General features: G+C 41.3%; 1 protein-coding gene across 2 annotated transcripts in view; it reads left to right on the forward strand.

Annotated features, from left to right (window-relative positions):
- Positions 1–19,282, forward strand: part of Csmd1 (CUB and Sushi multiple domains 1) — a 1,398,492-nt gene that overhangs the window by 1,308,805 nt on the left and 70,405 nt on the right. For both annotated transcript variants that reach the window (XM_057752269.1, XM_057752268.1), the window contains exons 48-49: positions 1,329–1,475; positions 4,464–4,652. In XM_057752269.1, the coding sequence (XP_057608252.1) occupies positions 1,329–1,475; positions 4,464–4,652 (336 nt within the window). The remainder of the gene's footprint in view (positions 1–1,328; positions 1,476–4,463; positions 4,653–19,282) is intronic.

A 19,282-nucleotide genomic window follows, 5' to 3' on the forward strand; every position in this document is an offset into this window, starting at 1 on the left:
TGAGCTTGTGAAATGCAGAAAAGCCAGTAATATTTTTAAGACCATGCACTGTTGTTGTGTCCACTAATATAAAAGGGAGCTGAACATAACTCCTGTTTCTATACTGTGATTTTTTTCTCCCAAGTGATGTGAAGATGCAGTCATAAGAAGTTACACTGGACATAACTTTGATATATAAACATTTTAAATACTTTCAAGTATACAGAATAAAAATATATGTCAATGATGATTTGTAGCTTATTTTCACACTTACTGGGCCTATTTGTATATGTAAGCAAGACACAGAGAGTCATTTAGATTGCTCACTGATGTTCACGTCCCCTTCTAGTTCTACTGTGGAGACTAGTACCCAAAGGAAGAGTCAAGTGGGTCATTGTTGTGAATGTTTCTATAATTAATTCCTCATCTCTCTACTCATCTGTCCATCCATCCATTTATCCATCCATCCACCCATACATCCATCTATCCATCCATACATCCATCTGTCCATCCATCCACCCATACATCCACCATCTATTTATCTACTCACTTAAGAACACACCTCTCTATCCATCCATCTATCTATCTATCCATCCATCCATCTACCCATCCATCAATCCTTCTACTCACCCATTAACCCACCCATCCATCCACCCACCCTGCTGTCTATCATCCTCTGCACATACATTTCTTATACTGAACACATGAATTTTTTAAATCACTTTGATACTCATCTATAAATGGGTACTTTTTAGACATCTATATGCTACATTTTGATTTATCTATGTGGATATACATATATGCACTTTATTAATTTGGGGTACTATATAAATTTAATTTCTCCTTATGATATTTCTAAAACATAAAGGTTTTACTCCAGAGTTTATCATGAGCAATAATATTAGAATATACATATTTGCTATATAAATAACTTTTGTACCTATGTGCTAGAGTTGATGGAATTGAAGCTTCAGTTTTACTATATATCACCAAGTTGTTCCCCAAAGTGATTGGCTTAGCTTATACTCCACTGACATCTCAAGAAAGCTTCTGGTTTTCCAAATCTAAGGTATATTATAAGTTGATAAGTGATAAAATAATGTTTATATTTTCAAATGCTGTGGTTTCCCTGATGTATTAGACTATGTCATTAGTAACTTACATGCATGACTCCCTGTATTTGCTGTTATTCTCATTTGAATTTTATTGTTCACCTTGGAAATAAATCCCTATAAATTGTACATATGGACACATATGAGTATGGACACATGTTTAATCAACAGCTATGATGAATGATCTGTATTTTGTAGGCACTGACATCTAAAGGTTCTGTTTTTTGTTTTATTTAGGTTCTTCTGGGCAAAGTCCTCTGTTAGTAGTCTTAAGTGGGAACCACACGGAACAATCTAATTTCACCAGCAGAAGTAACCATCTGTACCTCCGCTGGTCTACAGACCACGCAACCAGCAAGAAAGGCTTCAAGATCCGCTATGCAGGTAAATAGTAGGGCCTGGACACCAGCTGAAAGGGCTTCTAGTAGCACTTCATTAATAATAGGCTTAGCTTCTGGTGTAGATCTGACCTCTGACAGTTAATGACCAGCAAGAGGATGAACATAATGGGGAATTACTCTGAGTGAGATTCCTAAACAGATGAGCAAACTTGAATAATATTTTAAAATATCTTGATGAGAGAGTAAATATTAAAATTTTATCCCATAGATGACAAAGACATTGCCCTCAAATTACAATAATATAGTCAAAATTAGCATTAACATTGGGAACAAATGAGAGAAGATTAAATTACATAAAAGGCACAAACAGTAATTGGCCATTGTCCCTAGCATACTACTTTATCTATAGTACATTCTGTATATTTCTTTATCTTTTCAGAATGCATGCACCTTACATACCAGTCTATATTTTGTATGAACATTTACATTGTAAGTCTACATTTGGCATACACATGTGTGTACTTCCATATCAAAATTTGAGGTATTTTATCCTTTCTCCATATTCTTTAATATTTGTCTGAAGTTGTTATCCATAATAAATTGATGAAATATTCAAGCACATTAATGAAATGTTAAAACCCATTCACCAGCTGGAGAGATGGCTCAGCGGTTAAGAGCATTGCCTACCCTTCCAAAGGTCCTGAGTTCAATTCCCAGCAACCACATGGTGGCTCACAACCATCTGTAATGAGGTCTGGTGCCCTCTTCTGGCCTGCAGGCATACATGCAGACAGAATATTGTATACATAATAAATAAATATTAAAAAAAAAAAACATTCACCATCTTCCATTGTGTTTCTGTTATCCTCTGCGAGCACAGGGGTGTTAATTCCTGGTGATTTATATTTCGTTATGGAGCACAGCCTCTAAACTTGTCTCAGTCGGCTGTAAGTGGACTAATCTTGGAGACATGTCTTCCTTGGAAAGATATCATCCAGCATATTAGTTGCAAGTTCTTTTGAAGGGCTTTTACTCCCATTAGTGATTTGTGTTTTCTGGGTGGAGTTCAGCTTTGTGTAAATGAACCACATTTTCTTTATACATTCTTCAGTTGACAGGCATCTAGGTTGTTTCCACATCCTGGCTATTACAAATACTGCAACACAAAACCTCAGGCTAGTTTCACAGACAGCATCTGAGTAGGGATTGGATTAGCACCTTTGTTGTAAGGAATGGATGATCAGACTTTCAGCCTGTTTGAGTTTATTCAGTGTGCAGAAGTGATTGATACAGAGGAAGTCGTGGTTAACAGAATATAACCCATGCCATATGCAGTGAGATCTTTAGCTCACTGGCGTGGAACACCTTGACTAACCTCTACCTTCCAAGGCATATTTCCACCCATGCAGTAACAGACTCTCTGTATCCAGCCACATCAGGTGGGAAGCCTGATGAAATAATATGTTTTTCTTATAGAGATGTAAATGCGTGTCATGTATTAATATGAATATATGTACATGCATATACACATATGCATATGATCTGTGTAGCATACATTAACTCAGATTTTCACTTAAACTTCAGAGATACTCTGATGTCTTTTAAGAGGTCATCAAGGGTTGGGCTAGAGTGCTGCAGCTCATAATCTATGGTCCACATGGCCACATCCTACACATCTGGGCATTTCCTTTGCCTGATGTACTTGCTGCGGATCTTCCCAATACAGGCCTGGGCTTTGAGCAGTGTGATGGGAGAGTGGGTTGTTCAGAAAAGGATCTTGGGGTTTCTAGCACCAAACTTTCGCTGTATAGTTACTTTCACTTATTTATGGGCATTCATGGAGTTTTACACTATAGTAAAAACAAATCTGTAAAGACAAAAATAATTGTAATTCACTAAATATATAAATAGGATGTAGGACCTTTCAGTCATCCAAATGTTGCCTTCTGTATGCAGAATAGTGTGGCTTTAAAACTAATATCTATTGGGACTGGAGAAATTGCTTAGTGGTTAAGGGAACTTTAGGCTCTTGCAGAAGACCCTGGTTTGATTCCCAGTGCTCCCAATGCTCCCAACTGCCTGTGTTCCTGGGTTCTGATCACTGAGGATTCCTGCCCGCATGTGATGTTCATACATATATACTCAGACCCCCCAAATTTTATATATATATATATATATATATATATATATATATATATATATGGAAGTTAGAGAGATGGCTCATCAATGAAGGACACTAGCTGGTCTTATAGAGGACCCAGGTTTGGTCTCAGCATCCACATGGTGGCTTATAACCATCAGCTACTCTAGTTCCAGGGGATCTGACCCCGTCTTCTCAGCTACAAGTTTAGTAAACATGTACAAGGTACATAGACATACATGCAGACAAAACACTCATACACATAAAAATAAAATGAATTAAAAACTAATAGCCATCTATAAATTTGAAAATGTCTCCCAACAAAGGGGATACTTTCATTGCTAACACAAATATTTTTGTAACATGAAGTTCTATGTTTTCTACATTTGAGCAAAGACATTCGTTTAAATTTCATGTATTGTAAAAGAAGTTTTATGTCTATATCATAGCCCAGTTCATCAGGCCACTAACCAAAACTTCATGTTCTTAATTGCAAAAATGTTCGATGCCTCTTTTCTTTGATGTTATCACCACTTTCTTAAAATGTAGAGAATGTTTTTGTTGCAGATGTAGTGCCCTAAGCCATGCCCCATCACTTCTCACCCTTGTCTTTATGAGAGGTAGCCTCGGGGTACCTCTTGGATAGCTCACTATAAAAATCTGTGTCTTCCTGGCCATGCTGAAGTCAGCATCCTACCTAGTGTTAAATCATAGCACCAGGTTCCCGAGGTTCACAAGAAAACAAACCCTTTGGGGCTTTTAGAGTCTTATTTTTAGAGATGGTGTTTGCTGCTCACTTCCCAGCTTTTAAACACTAAAGATGTTTTGTTTGTGGTATGCCTCTGTCCCATATTGGTTTGTAAACTACTTCTATCTGTTCTCGCGTCCCAGCTCCTTACTGCAGTCTCACCTCTACGCTGAAGAATGGTGGCATTTTAAATAAAACTACAGGGACATTGGGGAGCAAGATCCATTACTTCTGCAAGCCTGGATATCGAATGATTGGCCACAGCAATGCAACCTGCAGGCGGAACCCCGTGGGTGTGTACCAGTGGGACTCGATCGCACCGCTTTGCCAGGGTAAGAGATGGCTTCCCACCCTACCCGGGTTGCCGTTCATTGTTCTAATTTGAGTTGTTCTCCAGCAGCGGAAGAGACTGGGCATGAGAGCTGATAGGGAACAGAATCTGGGTGTCGTTGTCATTGCTTTGCTCATGGATGTGAAAAATATGGGACAAAGAGCACCCTAGAAGAAGAAAACTTACTTGTTCATTGTTCAAGGGTACCGCAGGATGGTTTGCTGTTTCTGGGCTGTGATTGCTATAGATCAGGCTGCCTGCTCCCTTCCCTGGACAAAGATGCCAAGTGAAGCCAAGACTGCTGCTCAGCTACCTTTGACCTTTCTCCCCTTTTGTTTAGTCTGGGCTTCCAAATCACACGAGGGGGCCATTCAGATCCAGAATGGGTCTTCCTCCCTAAGTGCTCTTGCCCAGACACCCAGTGTGTGTGTGTGTCTCCTTGGGATTGTAAATCCAGTCAGATTGATAGCTGAGACTTGCCACCACAGTAGGTTTATGACAGCACAGTTAAGCTTCCCATTGATAAAGCAAACATCGCTAACATTTGCAGAAGGTTCCCGTGAATCTGCACTGCCCGAATCCAGAAAATGAACAGTAGTCCCTGGGCTATAGCTACAGTTATTCTGATTATAATGTGCACTTTATCTTGAATTTAAAAAAAAAAAGGCATTTCCCATGAACATTCCAAAAAGCTTTTCCTGATCGTTGCATTATTTCAAAATATATCCTACCCCCCTCAAAAAAAAAAAAAAAACTTGCTTCCTCATTTTACTATGAATGCTTTTTCTTTGAACCACCATGTTTATTTCTTACATTCTTTGGCTATTTTAATCTAGGGCTTATAAATGCTGATTTCAATATTCCATAATTTTTTAATTTTGCCTATCAGATGCATAGAAACTAAGTTTTCACATAAAACATTTAATTTAGATGCAAGGGTTTGAGGCGGCAACATTTTTATAGTTTTGCTTTACGAGGTTTGTATTTAGAATGAAGTGGCTCAGCCCCTGAACATCAGTCATAAGATGTGAATGGCTCTGGAAACCAGCAGCCTCCTTTCCTCTGACTCGGGCTGTTCGATTTTCTATAACTGCTGTATGGAGGAGTAAGCGATGCGCATCGTGTCTGTATGGCTTGAGCCACATCACCGTTATCAGAGCCTCACTTCAGTTTATGCTTTCACCTCTAGAAATTGTTCTTTAATATAAGGTAAACATTAAGTAACTCCCAGGAGCTCGTCCTACTAGGAGGGATAAAGGTTTATTTTCCTTTCGTTGACAAGAAAAAATAACACTTACTTGCTTTGTGACTTAGGGCATGAGGTGGCACTGAGGCCACTCACCTGGGCACCTCTCCACGCCACAAATTTAAACATGTGTGACTTCCAAAGCATGTATTTGAAATCACATAATTCCTCTAAGAATTTATCTAGTGCAGGGATCTTTTCGCTGCTTTTGTTGGCTTTGCTTTGGTCCTGGTCTCAGTGACTCCAGTATGTTGGGAGGAATGTTACTCAGATGAGAAGTCACGGAGACATGGGGAAGTCTAGGTTCCTTGATGTCGAGGAAACGCTAATAATCTTATTATTCCTTTACAGCTCTGTAAAATGAGCGTATTGATAGCTGGCTTTAGAATCACTAAAAGGCTTAAGCAAGGAGGTACACTATACCTTCCAGTATGATGTGATGTCATTGGGACTGGAAGGGGATTCCCAGGGCACTTGCTCCAAGCTCACTTAGGACCCTGGGGTCCTACGTGGCAGGCTGGTAACCTCATTGTCTGTCATGGCTTGTCTTTAGCCAGTGGCCCGCACTGTTTCCATCCTGATGGTCTGGGCCGGCCAGAAGCGCCAGGCCAGATGTAGTCTGTGGGTTTCTGAAGAGTGAGGGTTGTTTTTCTCTCTTAGCTTGACCTTTTAAATGATTTCTCTCAGCAAAGCTGTCTTGGTTGCTTATCCTCCCCGATAAAGCTAGGCATATCTCCTGTCCTGCAGCCTTCATTTCCTGCCTCAGAGCAAGGAACTCTGCCAAGCAGCTGTTTCATTATCAATACACTGATCATCATCTTGAGGAGCTGCCCACGCGGGAGCTGAGATTTCCTGCACTGTCGTGGAGATGCAGTTAAATGGGAGTGTCGCAGAGCAGGCTTTCGAGCTGCCCCTGTTAACCAGCGCAGTGCCCACACAGCTGTTTATTTGAAAGCTGTTGCTCAGAGCCTTGTAGGAGCTGGCGCTTTGGTATGGGGGTCGCCTCCGTTTCTTGTCTACATGCAACTCTGCTAGCGTTTCCCTGGGCAACAAAGTAGGAAAGTGATCTTAGCCATAAACTGCACAATTAAGCTTTTGTTATTAAAATCAAGCTCTTAAGACATAGACCAGTGTTGTCTATTGTCAGTCTTTGTTTATTTAAAGACAGATCTGAAGACTGTCTTTGATTGGAGTGATTCCCCTGGTCGGTAGAATGATAGTTTGACCGTGAGAGTTCACTAGTGTCCTTGAGCAGTTAATGACATCATAGCTTTAATAAGTCAAAGTATAATTTTCAGTTCTAATTTGTTTAAAAATTATTTTTGAAATGCCCTCTGAAATCAAACAGACCCGAAGTCCATATGTCTCAATGAACTTCTATAGAGTTATAATTAGCTCATAATATCTGAAAGGCAGTGGAAGAAGCAAAGACCTGGGTTGGTGAGAGGTTTGTTTCCTGAGGTTCTGCTTATACGGCTCCTTAACTCTGTGGCTATGAGTGCCTACAGATGACGCTCTGCAAGGAGACTGAACTGTGAACATCTGAGAATCAGTTACCTCCATGACCTCCGTCTCCCATACACCTCCCAATCCCAGAGCTAGCATCTTCCCGAAGGTCCAGGATCTTCACCTTTAAAAAGTTAAAAAGCATCCTTTTAAAAGCTAAGGAATTATAATTGAAACCCTGGAGTGTTAATTAATTGATGTATTTATTAAGTCATAACTTTTTTACTTGTCGACATAAATCATGTGGGTTAATTGTGAGCCTTGACTTCATTTTCATATGCAAATTTACTTCTATAAATTTTTTTTGTCCTGAGAGTAACTCAGTATCTCAAGAAATATAGATTTATTTAGAAGTTTAAACATAAATTAATGGGAATTTGAATGCAAAATTATACACGATGACTAGGAGTTCTATGAATGGGTTCCCCACCGTGTGTGTGTGTGTGTGTGTGTGTGTGTGTGTGTAACAGCCCCACAGGTGACTGAGGGACAAACCCTGTTGGACACCTAGGAATGAGTATGGGGTGCTCGTGGAACTGGCTTTGGAAGAGTCTTGAAGGGTGGGGAGTTGAAACATTCAAGTCAAGCAGGCTGTCCAGTGTTTGCAGAGAACTGGATGTGATGGAGGATCAGGATAAGACATCTTGCGTGACATTGTCCCTGTGGAAAGCAGTGGTTTTCCCTAACACTGTCGGGAGGATGAGGGATGTAGGTGTCCATACAAAGATTTCTACATAAGCATGTGCTTTGTCACATGTGTGTTTTCCATCTGTCCACACCATGGTGGCAGGTGGAAATGTTCTCTTCATCTCTAGTCATCAAGCTCCTACGCAGTCCCTCCTCTGTCTCCGGTGGTTACCCAGGGACCCTGGGCTCCATCTCAACATCTGGGACTTATCCTCACCCTTGTGTCTTTCCATGTCTTCTTGATCAGGGGAATCTTACCTGTCAATGTTTACAAAAATCATCCTGAGTACTTGTTGTAAAGGAAAATTCAGAGCCACCAGATATGGAGGTGCACGCCTTTAATGCCAGCACTGAGGAGGCAGAGGCCAGCAGATCTCTGTGAGTTCAAGGCCAGCCTGGTTTACATAGTGACTTCCAGGATACAAGGAACTACCTAAATAAAACAATTAAACAACAAAAAAGGAAAAAAATATTCAAATTCTGGTTAATTTTTATGTATAATATTTTTATTTTTTTGCAAGACTTTTAAAATCATAAAGTTTTTAATTTCCTTTAAGGACAATTTAAAATTCTAACTCAGTGACTCCCACAGTGCCTGTGCTCTGCAGTTCCCAAGCCCAGGATGGAGTTGGTATAGAAGACTTGTGTTAGCCCCTTTGAGAGACTTCCTGCTTTTCAGCAGCTTCTGTCTTACTGTTGATACCACAGCGGTAGCACAATGCTTGGATCCCAGTAACTATCAACCTCAGTTTCTGAGGAAATGGATATGGTTCTTGATGCCAACAATGGCTGTTTTCCATGTGGTTTCTAACATACATGGTGCTTTGGGGCAGAATCAGCCTGAAACCAAGCCATGTGATGTTTTCCCCATATAATCACTATAGAGATCCAGGTATGCCTATCCTCAGGGCCCACAGGACGCTGGGATTAGGTTTAGCCCTACATTTCTTGACCCCTGAAGGGCTGTGAGTGACATGTGGCATTCTGCATCCAACTGTGCTTTCCTCAAAAGAAGATAAGTGGTCTGGAACCTTAGCAAGATAAATAGATGGAGGCCACCTGTTTATTTGTATTTTACATAGTATAATATATTTTAATAGCAAGCTCACAGAAACAGTATGGGAGACAAACGAAAACAGAAATGTGTGTAAATTAACTTACTTTTTGAAAAAATAATCCAAATGCTGGCTTTGTTTAGAAAAAAAATCTCACAGGTTCATTTATAATCGCTATAAAGTTGAGCGGCTGAGACATGCTCCCCAAGACATTTAGACTTGTGTTAATGCTTACATCCTACACTTATATTAAAAAAATCACATGTGAAAATGTAAAATCTGCCAACACCTGATTCTTGGCCCTGCTTTTCCACTCAAAGTCATAGACTTTGTTAGCTTTTGACCTCACGGGGGAAATAGCTAACTTCCAGAATATCAGGAGTTAGAGAAAAAAAAATGAACTTTTTGAGAAAGAAATGTTTCCTCTCCATGGATTCTCAGGCACGTTTTACGTATGCAGTGAGCTAGCTGGGCACCTTCTGGCATGATGTTACACATCTGGCTTGGCTGGCTCTCGGGTGGGTCCTGTTTAGCGGCCCTCTGAATCTGTTTTGAAGGCCTGAGCAATTTTTCACATCAGACGTGGGAAGAGGAGTCTCGAAGCAGAAGGTCAGGGATTCTGTTAGTGTCTGATTTCATTAGTCAAGCTACCCCGTGGAGGTTTCTGCACCCCTGCAGCGGAAGGGACCCTTTTGGGAGTGGCTTTGCTAGCAAGTTGTTTCTGAGTGCTTTTCCAGGGGCGGACTTGCAGGCTGTCTGCTTGTCGGAGCCACAGAATCGGTCTCTTTACCTCCTTCTCTGCCAGGTAGAGCTGAGGGACTGAGAGGTAGAGAACACTGCAGAGATTGCTGTCAAACCTTTTACTGTAGCTTTTCAAAGTTCTAAGTCTTACTGTCTTACTATTGCTTAGATTTTTTTTTTTAGATCTTTATCCTTTGCAGTTTCTCATAGTCTGGAGTAAGTCTGGTAATTAACTCAATGTCTGTATTTTAGCAAGGATGGGCGTGGGCGAGGAACCATGGGCTAGCAATCTTTAGTAAAGTTTCCTAAGAACAGACAGCAGCAGAAGGAAACATAAACAGGTAATGTAAAAACTACTCATATAATCATATATAGATGCACACAGAGAAAGGTATTAGTTCTGTGCTTCAGACTAACTGCTAGATCAACACACACAAATGACTGACAAAGAATTACATGAAGCCAACAGTTATCAAGAACACAGGAAAATGGCATTAAATCAGAGCACACGCTTAGTAAAAGAAAGCAGGAAATTTATCTACTTTCAGAGATACGGAGCTTAATTAGCCTAAACATTAACAAGGGCTGAAGTAGCTGCCCAGGAAATGATCAAAATAGGAAGTTTGATATCCCTAGGAAAAGTCATATTTTCCCATGTTTTAAAACATAAATGACAGAGAGGATGAAAACATTACCAATGTCATTTTTAAAGTAGAGGGTGAAAAGCCTATAAAGCTCGGCTTCCCAAGTCAGAGGAGTTGTTCTTCAGTTCTTCAGCAAATACGGCAAGGCCCGGATTGCGAGTTTCAGCTCAGGGGTGCAGAGGATATGACAGTCAGGGAATGTGGTCCTTATGCACATAGAATGCCGTGGAGAGGGTCAAGGGAAAAGAGACCGGGAACTGTTTTACTGTCTTAGTTGAGACAGGGAAGAACTGTGCAAAAGCTCAGCATCAAGGCTGCCTTGATGTCACCTGAGCTTGCATTAGGGTAATGCATTCAGAATGTGAGTAGCTCCAGTTCCAAGGGATCCCAGATCCTCTTCTGGACTCCACAGAGGCATTGCACACATGTGATGCACATACATAGAGTAAGCAAATACGCAAACACAAGTAAATCTTTAAAAAAAAATTTAATTATTATAAAAATGTCTATGATAGTAAATTTGCCAGTTAATAATTGACAAAAATGTATTTGATTTATTAATTTTTCATGTTTTATACATAAAAATAATATTAGAGTGCCTGCATGAGTACTACAGGTGCTTACTGAGCGAGGACAATGTGCTCACGGCAACTTCACTGAGGAATATGGCTCCCCAACCTTTAGCAATCTTTAATTTCCTATAGCTTCTCAGGCCTTGTACAGTGACTTTTGAAGAAAGATCTTATGACTTAATGAATGGGTAATATTGTGCAGTGTCATAGTAACATTATCATGGAGAAAAGGATGCTTGAGCTCATTTTATTGATGCGCATTCTCAATTAACTGTTAGGCTGGGTCGACTGGCAATAAAAAAAATCTGTGTCTCAGTCCCTCTGACTCTTCACTTGCAAAAACTGGATTCTTTTAATGGCCTCTGCCACTTCCTACAGCTTGAATCAAGACTGACCATCACATAAGCTGTAGTGGTCATCCAGAGACAATTAGACTTGCTTTGAGAAACTGGAGTTAGAGCACGGGGGACTGTACCCCATGAAGCCGAGTGGGTATAGCAGGAATTTGAATGGGGTGCTAGCATGAGAGGAGAGAAGGTTTTGATAACCTCCTCCTGTGGACACATGGTCAAGGCCTTTGTCAGGTACGCTGTTGGCAAATGATCTCTGATTGTTCCAAATGTCCCTTGTAAGGATGGGTGGACACTGTCATGGTGTGGGCTGTCTGTGACCTCTGTGCTCTGGGCCAGGTTCTGGGCTTTGCACTGGACACAGAGAAAGAGAGAGGAGACCAGACATTAGGTAGGCCGGGCAACATTATAGAATTGTATTTCACTCCTTTGCTCCCTGTTAGTAACTTAATTATGTCCTCAGCAGTGTCTCACCACTGTCTCCTAATGAAATGGACCACGAAACAGAAAGTTATCATTTAAGTGAACTTTTAGTAACTGGTCCTCCATTCAACAGATATAAGACCAGAGACTATTATGCAAATAAACTCAAATGGAAGTTTCTGGTTTTCTGTGAATTTGGATATTCTGTTCTGCATAGTTTTCCACCATTGTGCAATGCTTGGAGTTTGCAGTCACTGCTTGGATCTTGATGAGCAAATTGCAGTCTGTGCACAATGTGTGTTGCCCCCTGGGATGGTGCCTGTGAGAGAGAGGCTGCAGAATGCTTCACTGTTAGATTTTTGAGTGTTTCTATTGGGAAATTTTCAAAAACTAGTCCAGAAAAAACAGAAGATTCACAAGAGTCTTCTTGTGAGTCAGGGTGGCTCCAGAGACCATGTGATAACCTTTTGCTCCAGCTTCCTGCAGAGTAGGTTTGCTCAGGCCATGTGGTGTGTCCCGACCACACGTGGGCGCACTCAGCAGTGTCCTCCTAGGTTCTCTGACTGAAGCAAAGTTCAAGTCAAACTAAATGTCTAAGATTTTCACAGACTGTTTAATGGAACTACATTGGCTAGTTTAAGAGAAGTTTGTATGTTCAGTTGAACATATTTTGTCTAGTTTAAAAGAAATATTTATGTTCAATTGAACATATTTGGTCTACTTTAAGAAAAAACATGTATGTTCCATTGAATACTTTATCTAGCTTAAGAGAAATTTCAGTCATCTGACTAGGGTTGAGGACAGCCCTCCTCGACCCACATGCCTTTGAGTTGCCCTTATATATTACAGAATTGTTAATTTGGAGGCCCACATGTTGTTTCTTTTCATTTATACAATGGAATTGTGATTTTCCATCCCCCACATTCTTCACTTAGTGATCTATGGGAGAATCTGGCGGGTCAGGTATCTAGTGCCTTTGAGATTATGGAAACCACCGTCTATTCCTTTCCATCCATCATGAGACCTCAGTGTTGAATCATATGATTTCTGTTACTTTTCTGTTACCAATGAGTATGACTTTCCAACTGTGTCATTTTGTTTTAATTCAAGTGTAGATTTATTCATGAGCAGCTTAGCAAGTACGGGTCTTTCTACCTGTCTCCCCTCTACCTTCCTGTGCATCTATTTATTCATCTCCCATCCATTCATTCAATCACCCAGTCACTATGCCCATCTATCTATGTGTTGATGCCATCTCTTGATTACCTATCAGTCATCTATTACCATCTATTTAGCCATGTATCTATTGTCTCCTTTCTACTATCTATCATCTATCTATCATCTATTTATCTATCATCATCTATCTATCCTCTATCAATCATCTACTTATCTATTTACCCATTATTTCCCTACCGTCTATCTAGCATCATCATCTATTCATCTATATATCATCTATCCATCTATCCTTCTATGTATCCATCCATCCACCTGCCATCTGTCCATCACTGTGTGCGTGTGTAACTGCACTTTTCTCCCTTTCCTCTGTTACTTGTGTTTTCTGGAAGACACCTACTGCTTTGGCTTACGTATTGAGACTGCCCAATGTCATGTTTCTCCCATCATCCTGGAAATGCTCTTCTGGCCTGACATCTGCTACCATTTTCCCACTGGGCAGCAGCCCACCTGCCTCCCCAGAGAACTGAGCAGTGCCTTAAAGCATGATTCAGTGAAAACAAAGTAGACTCTTCGTGGATTTGACCTTTCCAGAAGCTGATTCCTTAGCTACAGGAAAAATACATCGAAGAGTTTTGTTTCCTTGTTCTGCAGCTAAGCTGGGCAGCTGCTAGTACCCATCATGGAGTCCCCAAGTCAGTGGCTTAAACTCATTCTGTGTTTTTTCAAGAAATGATAATTATATTTTCTAAGAGAATTGGTAAAGATTTTCTAGGAAACAAAAAGCATCATTTGCAAGCAACAGCTGTCAGGAAATACAGAGCAGAGTACGGGAACACTCCCTTCTACATGCATCTCTCTTAGTTCATAGTCACAACAGCCTTCCAAATTTTGGGGTCATGCTTATGTCCATGTTATATTCCATAACAGTTATTTCATTAAGATGTAGACACATATCAAGGCCAGTGGTTTTGAGAATTGATTATGTCTTTCAAAGTTGATTATCTTAAAATTGTGTTCAGTGAGGCTGGAGAGATAGCTCAGCAGTTAAGAGCAATCAGGGATAATTAACTCTAACAAAGGTCTCAGGGGTTCAATTCCCTGCATCCACATGATAGCATATAACTTTCTGGAACTTCAGTTCTATTGAATCTGATGCCCTCTTCTGGCCTCTATGGGAGCAGGCACACACCTGGGTGCACAGACAGAGCACAAACACATGTTAAAGGAACAGAAAACAAAGAAAAAGATTGCATGCATTAGCTTGAATGTTCCCTGCTGAATCATAGCTTCTCTTGTCAATGAAAATGGAAGGAAGATGAGTAGTGCTGATTGATTACATAGTGTGTGAAAATACACACTGTGCCCTGTTGTGTATGTACCTTTACCATCTTGCTCATGTACCCATGTCAGGGAAACACTGTGGATGTTTCTGTCATAGTAACACACACGGCATAAACTTCCGGACGAATGGTACTACATGCATCCATAATGACATGCAGCCATCACTAGCGTCTGACTCCAGCATGGTTTCCTCTTGCAGAAATTCCGTCTCACTGACTGACAATTCCTGACCCCACGCCAGCCCTGGAAATTCAAATTTTTCTCTGCTCCTAAAGTTCTACTCAGGTTTCTTGTGTTAGCAGAATGACCCAGTTTTTCCCCTTTGTTGCTTGCCCCCTCCCTCACCACAGTGCCCTCAGGATCACCGCTGTTGTGGTATGTTCCATAACACCCTTCCTTCCCGAAGCTGAGCATAATCCAGTGGATATGTAAATTGACATTTTGCTGTCCATGCATCCATTAGTGGAAACCCGGGCAGCTTCTACATTTCAGTGACTGTAAGCAATGTTACTGAGAATATGACCCAGCATTTGGGCTCAAACTCAGAAGTGGAATTGGTAGGTAACACCACCAAGGACCCTTTCTAGATGTGAGGTGTGTGTGTGTGTGTGCGCGCGCGCGCGCCATTGTGTGGGTATGAAGGCCAGAGGACACCTTGCAGGCATCATTTATCTCCTTCAGTTGTAGTCACCAGGACACTACTCAGGGGATTGTTCGTAGCTGCAGGTGCTCTTACCCTCTGAGCCATCTTTCTGGCCTACATTTTTCAGCTTTGAGTCCCCGCCACGCTGTTTCTAACAGTGACTGTCATACCTCATTACCACCAGGGGGGGCTTGCACTGCCATCTTCAATTACGCTTGTTATTCTTTAGTTTCTAACACAGTTTTATTGTTATTTTTGTGAAAGCAAGAGGTAAAAATAGCTTCAGTCCCTCTGGGTGATCATATTACAGACTTGGATCATCTCACCACCTCATGAAAGCCACCTACCAGCGCCATCCATGTGCCCCACACATGAGTTATTACGACTCTTGGGATGGGGAGCTCTGGGAAACAGCCCCAGAGATGTCAGATTCAGAGCTTGAACTCAGAGTGCCCACCTGTGTGTTAAATTCCTTTGGTTATCACTCTTTAGCCAGTCCTTTTTAGGAACCAAAACTTGCTCTGCATTCTGAAGAAATGACTATTACTCTCCAACTTCAGTACCTATACCTCCTTGGCGGCTTTGTTCATATAGGTGGGCAAAGCTGTTGTGTTTTACAGCTGGGTTACAGTCACGGGGTCCCTAAGCAAATGTCCTAGAGACTGCAAGATGAGGCCAGAGCCTTTGTTGTTTGTCATTTGTAAGAAGGCACTAAAGGGGCACATTTATGATATTTTTTTTGCTGGTTTCTGTTTGTTTTCCTTCTGTCTTTGGGATATCCTGTGCTAAATGTTTTTAAGAGACTTGGAACCGCTGAATGGCTTCTCAGTGGCATTCTGGTCTATCCTCCTGTACAGGTGACCATTTTGCATGGCCCGTGACTTTATTTTTTTTTTATAATTAATTTATTTAATTATTAAAGATTTCTGCCTCTTCCCCGCCACCACCTCCCATTCCCTCCCCCTCCCCCAATCAAGTCTTCCTTCCTCCTCAGCCCAAAGAGCAAGCAGGTTTCTCTGCCCTGTGGGAGGTCCAAGGACCACCCACCTCCATCCAGGTCTATTAAGGTGAGCATCCAAACTACCTGGGCTCCCACAAAGCCATTACGTGCAATAGGATCAAGAACCCATTGCCATTGTTCTTCAGTTCTCAGTAGTCCTCATTGTCCATTATGTTCAGCGAGACCGGTTTTGTCCCATGCTTTTTCAGTCCCCGGCCAACTGTTCATCTGCTTAATCTAGGTTCTTCAAACCCAGCTCTTGGTTCCCTCCGTCTATCCTTGCTCTCAGTGCTACCCTCAGCCGTTATAACAAATGGAAGGGCATTGCCCAGGCTAGCCTGTGTCCTTGCAGATTCCTGGCGTCACGCTGTCGTGGCAAGTGAGCAGAAGTACTGCCCAGCACTAGGCTAGCACCAGCCTCGGGGAGCTTCTGTCGTGTCCTCTTCACCTGCTGTGGTTTTCCTTTGTGGCCTCACGCTCCATTGGTATTGATTGCACTGAGATGCAGTAAAGGTTTAAGTACAAGGGTGATTCATCGCTAATGACCCAAGGAGGAGACTTGAGAAATCTCAGATAGAGAGGAGAATGGGCAAAGGAGCCTCAGGAATATTAACACAAGTACTCTGTTGTGCTTTGTTTTTAGAATTGCGCTGTGAAAACTTACTTTTAACCTGTCGGTCAATTGATTGGCTGACTCCTGCTGTCTGAATATTAGACAGGAAAATAAACCTGAACATCCTGGGTAGCATTCTGGGGTCCAAAAGCAAGAGGCATCACTACCTGAGACTGGAACACTGTCACAGTGGGTGAATGGGTGGTAAGAATTCAGGTAAGGGAGGCTGGAGAGATGTCTCGGAGGTTAAAGATGCTAGCTGTTCACTCAGAGGACATAGGTTTAGTTTCCTGCACCCACATAGCAGTTCACAACTATCAATAACTCCAATGTGAGGAGACCTGACACCCTCTTCCTGCCTCCATGACTAACAGGTACATACATGGTGCCCTTATATGTGTGCACATAAAATAAAAAAGAAATCTTAACAATGACAAAAGAATTCAGGTACTGGCGCAATATCTCTATCATCTATGCTCCCCGAAAGTAATGCACAGTAGTGTTTGATTCTCTCAGTATGTGGTAAGTGTTGAATGAGATAATGTATAGGATAATGTATTTATATCTATATCTATAATATATAGATAATATATAGATCATCAAATGATATATAGATAATGTATAGGATAATGTATTTATATCTATATCTATAATATATAGATAATATATAGATCATCAAATAATATATAGATAATGTATAGGATAATGTATTTATATCTATGATATATAGATAATGTATTTCCACTCTCTTAAGGTCTTTATCAGGGGATGCCCCATACACTATTGCAAATATAACAATGTTGATATATAATATGTGACATCTAAAACCCTCTCCATTTATATTCATACAACTTTCTGAGCCTGTGACTAGTACCATTGGAGTGTCTCATCTTTGGAAGTTCAGAGACGCAGTAGGACTAAGGACATTACTGGCTCTGGGAATGTTCTGAGTTAGACTTCCCTCCTCTGAATTTTGGGACCAGGTCTGTCTCACTTCCGTCGATGCTGACAGGAGGATTCTGAGAAATCCACCGTCAAGTCTTCCCTGATGTTCATTTCAGTAAATTTAGGTTCTTCAAACCCAGCACTTGGTTTTTAAAATCCATGGTAGGTATTTTCAAAAGAGTGATAGAGCAGGAACGTTTATTCTTAACTCGTGGCTTAAATATGGAAAATGATACTGGCTTAAGTTCAGAGTCATAGTCATAAAATCCCATGGGTTGAACAGAGTTAAAAATCGCTGAAGGCTGTGAGCGTCAGAAGTGCCCCTCACCCAGCACCTTTAATGAACACTCTCCCGGGGATAGAAACTGTAGTCCTCATCTCAGGGCAGACTGCTCATTACTGTACAGACTACGTAGAGCAGATTCTCCAGAGGTCTCCTAAGCAGAGTTCACTTTTAGCTGAAAGATTTTAGATTGAACAGAATCATCTGTGAGCCTGTTGGTCTTGGCCCCCTGGGTAAGAACCCCATTAATGGGAAGCATTTCCTGTGAGCTTGTGGGATGTTCTCTTTTCCCACTTAACCTGCTGGAGACGACATTTCGTCCCATGCTTGCCCACAAGTAAGAATGGTAAGGGAAGGGAAGGCTGGGCACAGTGTGTGGAGTGAAGTGGAGGGCAAGTTAGGATTCGAAGGATAGATACATGGTCGTCTCAGAGGAATAGAGAGGTATATGGTGGGGACAAAGGCACGACAATATAATAGGATATAAAGAGAATTTTTAAAAGAACAAAATCCATGACATTTCCTAGATTCCTTAAAGATGGCCATTTTTCAAAGGCCCCTTGGTCTTCCAGTTGATAACCTGTCTGTCAATAGGTTCTCTTGAAAGAACAGTGCTATGGAAAAACTTGAATTATTTTTTATTTGAACACCTTTCCCAAAGAGATGGTTACACATAAATATGGTATTTGTTTTTAATATCCCACCACATGTTAATATTGTATTACACAAGAGACAGATACTTCAGGTGGTTGAAATCATGAAACAGAAAGCAGAAAGAGTGTAAAAGTTATAGGTGGGGGGCAGAAGTCCTCAGAGATGGCAAACCCCTTGAACATACAGCAGCTATGGCTTCCAGAACAAGACCTACACAAGAGTGGGTCCTTCAGTATATTCCACAATGGATGGGAGAGGAGCTGATGATACTCCAGTCTTTCCTGCAAGACTAACAAGGCTGCTGGGACAAAAGGAGGGATTTTACTCGGTGGTGTAGCCCATGGCAGGTTGCCTTGCCAGTGACTATCCCCTCACTACACATATGCCAACCCCAGGGAAAATCAGTGGTTCATGAAGAAGAAGGAGAAGAAAGTGAGGCTGTTTGTGAATAGTTTTAGTAGGATTAGTGGGTGATGAGAGTGTAATGGGGTGAACATCTAACACACTGTTGGTCAGAGGACTGCTTAGTTAATTTGATCTTTCTGGGTAATTCAGAAGATGTTAGCTCTCATTCCTGGTGATCATAGGAAATCTGTTTACATTTATACCAGCCTCCTTTGTATCATATAACAAAATTCCCAGTGCTATGAAATTTATGAGAAAAGAGATGCAACTGGCTCACAGTTCTGGACTCTTAAATGTCCCAGAGGTGTGGTGTCATCGGTGGTGAGGGACACACATCAGGAGCATCA

Source organism: Chionomys nivalis, chromosome 20, assembly GCF_950005125.1.
Source record: "Chionomys nivalis chromosome 20, mChiNiv1.1, whole genome shotgun sequence".
Classification (NCBI taxonomy): domain Eukaryota; kingdom Metazoa; phylum Chordata; class Mammalia; order Rodentia; family Cricetidae; genus Chionomys; species Chionomys nivalis.